Source organism: Eimeria maxima, genomic scaffold, assembly GCF_000499605.1.
Source record: "Eimeria maxima Weybridge genomic scaffold, Emw_scaff1213, whole genome shotgun sequence".
In the NCBI taxonomy this organism is placed as follows: Eukaryota; Apicomplexa; class Conoidasida; order Eucoccidiorida; family Eimeriidae; genus Eimeria; species Eimeria maxima.
In genome coordinates, this window is record NW_013564224.1 from 5,001 (window position 1) to 10,750 (window position 5,750).

At 45.9% G+C, this 5,750-nt stretch overlaps 1 protein-coding gene across 1 annotated transcript in view; it reads right to left on the reverse strand.

The window, feature by feature from the left end:
• EMWEY_00050010 (hypothetical protein, conserved) overlaps positions 1-4,477 on the reverse strand; it is a gene marked incomplete at both ends in the record, with an annotated part of 7,402 nt that extends 2,925 nt beyond the window's left edge. The window contains 8 exons of the mRNA XM_013479549.1: positions 1-220; positions 526-561; positions 1,333-1,520; positions 1,933-2,023; positions 2,230-2,304; positions 3,124-3,230; positions 3,462-3,575; positions 4,043-4,477. The exon at positions 1-220 is cut by the window's left edge and continues 201 nt beyond it. Coding sequence (XP_013335003.1) covers positions 1-220; positions 526-561; positions 1,333-1,520; positions 1,933-2,023; positions 2,230-2,304; positions 3,124-3,230; positions 3,462-3,575; positions 4,043-4,477 — 1,266 coding nt within the window. The remainder of the gene's footprint in view (positions 221-525; positions 562-1,332; positions 1,521-1,932; positions 2,024-2,229; positions 2,305-3,123; positions 3,231-3,461; positions 3,576-4,042) is intronic.
• Between the last annotated feature and the right edge of the window lie 1,273 nt (positions 4,478-5,750).

Here is a 5,750-nt window from a genome sequence, read left to right on the forward strand (position 1 = left end):
AGCTGCAGCTGCTGCTGCTGCAGCAGATGCTGCAGCTGCTGCAGCAGCAGGAGGTAATGCTGCTGCTGCATGCAATCTGCTGCATACAGCCTCCGCTAATTCCTCATCAGTAAGAGCAGCAGAAGAAGAAATCTTTGTTATTGCCCAAGACACTAACACCTCTCTTGCTGCTAGTCCTGTATACTCGCATATCTTAAGGGCTAACAGGTGCTGCTGACGGCTGCACACAAACCCTAAACCCTAAACCCTAAACCCTAAACCCTACAGTCTAAGGTCTAAGGTCATATAGGCTCAGTGCTTATAGGGCATAAAAAAGAACTAATTCAGCAGCAGCAGCAGCAGCAACAGCAACAGCAGCAAACACAAAATGACCACAACACGTAGAAGAACGTGACAGTAACAGCAGTAGCAACAGCAACAGCAGCAGCAGCAGCAACAGCAACAGCAGCAGCAGCAGCAGACTTGGCAATTCTTTTGACGAGCTTAGCGAGGGTTAAATGGCGCAATTGTGCGACAGTCAATGACATGTCTAAAGGAGGACCCCGTAAACAATTACATATCCTGCAACAAACCCTAAACCCTAAACCCTAAACCCTAAAACCCTAAACCCTAAACCCCTAAACCCTAAATACTTGATTATAGGATAGGATATGAAGGAATCCTTCTTCTTAGAAGCAAAACCCTCGTAATATCTAATATCTAAACCCTAAACCCTAATAAATAATTCGACCCTCGACCATAAACCCTAAACCCTAAACCCTAAAACCCTAAACCCTAAACCCTAAACCCTAGCTGACCGTATATCTCTGCATGCCTTAATAAATAATTTTTCTCCATTTTCTTCTGTTGGGTCATCTAAGAAGCGACGGCCAAATGCTGCTGCTGATAGCAAGAAGGAAGCAGTAGTGCAGCAAAATTCATATGTTGCTGCTTCGCAGCATGCTGCTGCTGCTGCAGCTGCAGCAGCAACACATATATATATACATACACACACCAATAAATGTATCAACTGCAGCAGCAGCAGCAGCAGCAGTAGTAGTAGTAGTAGAGTAGCAGACAGTAACCAACTAGCAGCAACAACAGCAGCAACAACAGCCGCAGCCGCAGCAGCAGCACCAGCACCACGAGCATCAGCAAACAGCAGCAGCAGCACCACCAGCAACCAGCAGCCACAACAGCAACAGCAACAGCAGCAGCAACAGCAGCAGCAGCAGCAGCAGCAATTATTATATACCTAATTCATGTTTAATAGCTCTAAGTGTTTCCTCAGCAGCAGGATCATTTGCATGCAAACTTTCATGAGAATAACACAACATAGCAGCGGGATCGTACGATCCCACGGCAAATATTGCTTCTGTTGCTGCTGCTGCTCGCTGCAGCAGCTCGCTGCTGCTACCTGTTACTACACGCACACCATCTATCTCCCCTAGTAGCAGCAAACCCTCATCCTCATCTGCGCATGCAGCCCCAAACTCTAATGCTGTCCATTCGCTACCAGGACCACCCAGTAACACTAAATGCTGCATACATACATACAGCAGCAGCAACAGCAACAGCAGCAGCAACAGCAACAGCAACAGCAGCAGAAATGTCAATTGTATTGTTGTATTATGATGAAGAAGCCGCAGCAGTAGCAGCAACAGCAGTAGCAGCAACGGCAGTAGCAGCAACAGCAGCAGCAGCAACAGCAACAGCAGCAGCAGCAATATCAGCATTAACATCACCATTATCAACAGCAGCATCATCAACAACATCAGCAACAGCAGCAGCAACAGCAGCAGCACCACCACCACCATCACCACCACCACCACCAACAGCAGCAGCAGCAGCAGCAGCAGCAGCAGCAGCAGGAGTATACGTATTTACTTGTATATCTCCTGATGGTGTATGCAGAGGTACCCATAAACAAAGACAATCATCACCACACCATACAATTTGTTTTATGCTGCTGCTGCTGCGCTCAGCAGCAGCAGAAGCAGCAAGCTGTATCTCCTCCCCATCTATACTTAATACCTGTAATACTCTGCAGCAGCAGCAGCAGCAACAGCAGCAGCAGCAGCAACAGCAGTTATGCAGCAACAGGAAGGGAAAGAGCAGGAACAGCCGTAAAAATAGCAGCAGCAGTAACAGCAGCAGCAACAGTACAGGCATCAGCAGCAATACACGCATCAGCAGCAGCAACAGCAACAGCAGCAGCAACAGCAGCAGCAGCAGCAGCAGCAGCATCACCCTGTGGTGGAGAGAGCAGCAACAAATCTTCCGCTTCTCGATGCAGTAAGAGCAATAAAAGGGCCATCAGGTATCCTATACATAAACCCTAAACCCTAAACCCTAAACCCTAAACCCTAAACCGCTGTGAATTCAACAAGCTACAATCAAAGAAGCAGCAGCAGCAGCAACAACAACAACAGCAGCAACAGTAGCAACAACACCACCACCCCCACCACTACCACCACCACAAGAAGCAGCAGCAACAGCAGCAACAGCAGCAGCAGCAGCAGCAACAGTAGCAACAACATCACCACCCCCATCATTACCACCACCACAAGAAGCAGCAGCAACAGCAGCAGCAACAGCAGCAGCAGCAGCAGCAGCAGCAGCAGCAGCAGCAGCAGCAGCAGCAGCAGCAGACTTGAGGTCTGTCCATGTATGTCTTTGTGCGAGTATAATTGCGCTGTCTTCTGTTGCTAGCAGCAAACGCGGCTCAATAATATTTTCTTCTAATCCATTAAATAAGCTGCTGCTGCTGCTGCTGCTGCTGCTGCTGCTGCTGCTGCTGTAAGGGGCAGAAGCAGCAGGAAGCAATGGACCCCATACACCACATAGACATAGAGGAGGACCAGATAAGGCTGCAGCAACAAATATGCACAAAAAACTGCAGCAACATATTTTGCTGCTGCTGCTGCTGCTGCTGCAGCTACAGCAGCAGGAATAACAAGCGCAGCAGAAGCTACAACAACAACAACAGGCACAGAAGCACAGCAGCAAGCTCAGCAGCAGCGGCAGCAACAGCAAACGCAGCAGCAGCAACAAAGTCACCATCAGCAGCCAGCACAGCAGCAACAGCAACGCAGCAGCCACAGCAGCAGCGGCAGCAGCAGCAGCAGCAGCAGGAGGGTATACATACGTGGTGTCTGTAGCTGCAGCAACTTAGCTTGTCTAAATGATTGATTAACAAACACTTTATTTGTACTCGTCACCAATGCTATACCAGCACCACATACTAAACCCTAATTCACATAAACCCTAAACCCTAAACCCTAAACCCTAAACCCTAAACCCTAAACCCTAAAATTATAAACCCTAAAATTATAAACCCTAAACCCTAAACCCTAAATGCTGAACAACAAGCAAACATCTTGACAAAAAATCATAAAAAAAAAAACCCTAAACCCTATACCATTGTGACAAACCTCCCAAACCCTAAACCCTAAACCCTAAACCCTAAACCCTAATTGTACCTTAATAATGCCGCCCTCTGCCTTAATTGCTGCACCTAAAGAGAAACTATAAATCTTTTCTCCAGCAGCAGAAAATGTTCGTACAGTTGAATCACCAAATACGCATACTAATACCTGAATAACCAAACCCTAAACCCTAAACCCTAAACCCTAAACCCTAAACCCTAAACCCTAGATACGGTGAGTACCAATTGAATAAAGAATACACATACAACAAAAGCAGAGGGAGAATATTTTAATGTCTAGGGTTTTAGGGTTTTAGGGTTTAGGGTTTAAGGGTTTGGGGTTCGATGGTTTAGGGTTCGAGGGTTTAGGGTTTAGGGTTTAGGGTTTATACTTCTTGGTCATTCCAATCCATGGTAACGAGACGAGAGAATGTCCAAGGAACAGAAGAGACGAATCTACCCCGAGCAGTATAAAACTATACACATAATAACAAGGGTTTAGGGTTTAGGGTTTAGGGTTTAGGGTTTAGGGTTTGGGTGGCATCCTGTAGAGGTGTTTCCTGAGGCATATTCATATTCGCTCTTGGGGTTTAGGGTTTAGGGTTTAGGGTTTAGGGTTTAGGGTTTAGGGTTTACCTGTAGTTCAGGTAATTGTTTCTGGGGGTTTGCAGAATTACGATTAGGTGACGAGAGTACAGCAATAGGTCCTCCTGCAGGAGCAGCAGCAACGTGCTGCTGCTGCTGCTGCTGCTGCTGCTGCTGCTGCAGCTGCTGCTGCTGCTGCAGCACCTTCCTTCCCCTCCATAGCATAGAATAGATTGGCTGTCTTCTATACTTTATACCCGCTAGGGTTACCCAGTCCCCTCCTCCTGTCAGCCCCAATCCTCCTTTGCTGCTGCTGCTGCTGCTGCTGTTGCATGCATTGCATCCGCTGCTGCTGCAACCACCGCTGCTGCTGCTGCTGCCCACGCTGCTGCTGCAAGGCAAAAAGGGAGAGGCAGCAGCACGTAAGTCTGCGCTTACACTCCATGGGTATAAACCCTCACGCTGCATCAGCAACTTCTCTGACATTGTCCCTGCTGCTCCTGCTGCTGCTGTTGCTGCTGCTGTTGCTGCGGCCGTTGTTGCTGCTGCCGCTGCTTTTGCGGCTGCTGCTGCTGATGTTGCTGCTGCAACTGTTCTTACTATTGTTGCTGCTGCTGCTGCTGGTGAGGGCAGAAAGGCCAAACAGGAGCACGACTGCAGTTATGAAAACACCTTTAGCAGCAACAGCAGCAGCAGCAGCAGCTCCCGCTGCTGCTGTTGCTGCAGCAGGGGGGCCCCTGTCCAGCCAGCAGATGCTGGCGTTGCTACTGGCGTTACTCTTGCTGCTGCTGCTGCTGCTTTGAGTATTATGTGTTATACTGGAAAAATTGACAGGGTTAAGGGGAAGGGTTTCGGGAAACCCTAAACCCTAAACCCTAGCCGCAAAACCCTAAACCCTAAACACTAAACCCTCCACCTTGAAGACCGGAGGGTGACACATGCAAAGAAAAAGAAGAAAAGAATATTTATAATTTATTTATTTATTTATATTTAATTTTATTTGTCATTAACAAATAAAAAAAGAGTTTTTGTTGATATGCTCGCTGCCGCCGACGCCAAACCCTAAACCCTAAACCCTAAACCCTAAACCCTAAGCTTCGGAATGTAATACACCATTAGATACCTCCTCAACTTCTTTCAACATCCAATTTTCAATTTATGAATAATTTTCCTTCGAGGGTTTAGGGTTTAGGGTTTAGGGTTTAGGGTTTAGTGTTTAGGGGGGCCTCCAGCTCGGAACTGCTGTGAGTGCCCATTTAGATGATTATTTTGTTTAATTATTTTATTTATTTATTTATTTATTTATTTATTTATTTATTTTATTTATTTTATTTATTTTATTATGCTTTTGTCTATTATTATTTATGCCGTAAAGTGTTTGCTGCTGCATGCAGCAGCAAAGACACCCAGCACACAACACAAGCAGCCGCGGCTGTTTGCTAGGGCTTAGGGTTTAGGGTTTAGTGTTTAGGGTTTAGGGTTTAGGGTTGAGAATTCTTAGCTGTAATCAACTAGCGATTCTAGCAAGTCATTATATCTATCTAAAGTTCTCCCTAAACCCTAAACCCTAAGCCCTAAACACTTAAACCCTAAACCCTAAACCCTAAACCCTAAACCCTAAACACTTGTAAGGATGCTCAATTGCGTTTGTTAGTAAATATATATACTATATACACGTACTACGTATATTATATATATAATATATATTATTATTTATATAATATATATATTATATATTATATATATATTATATATATTA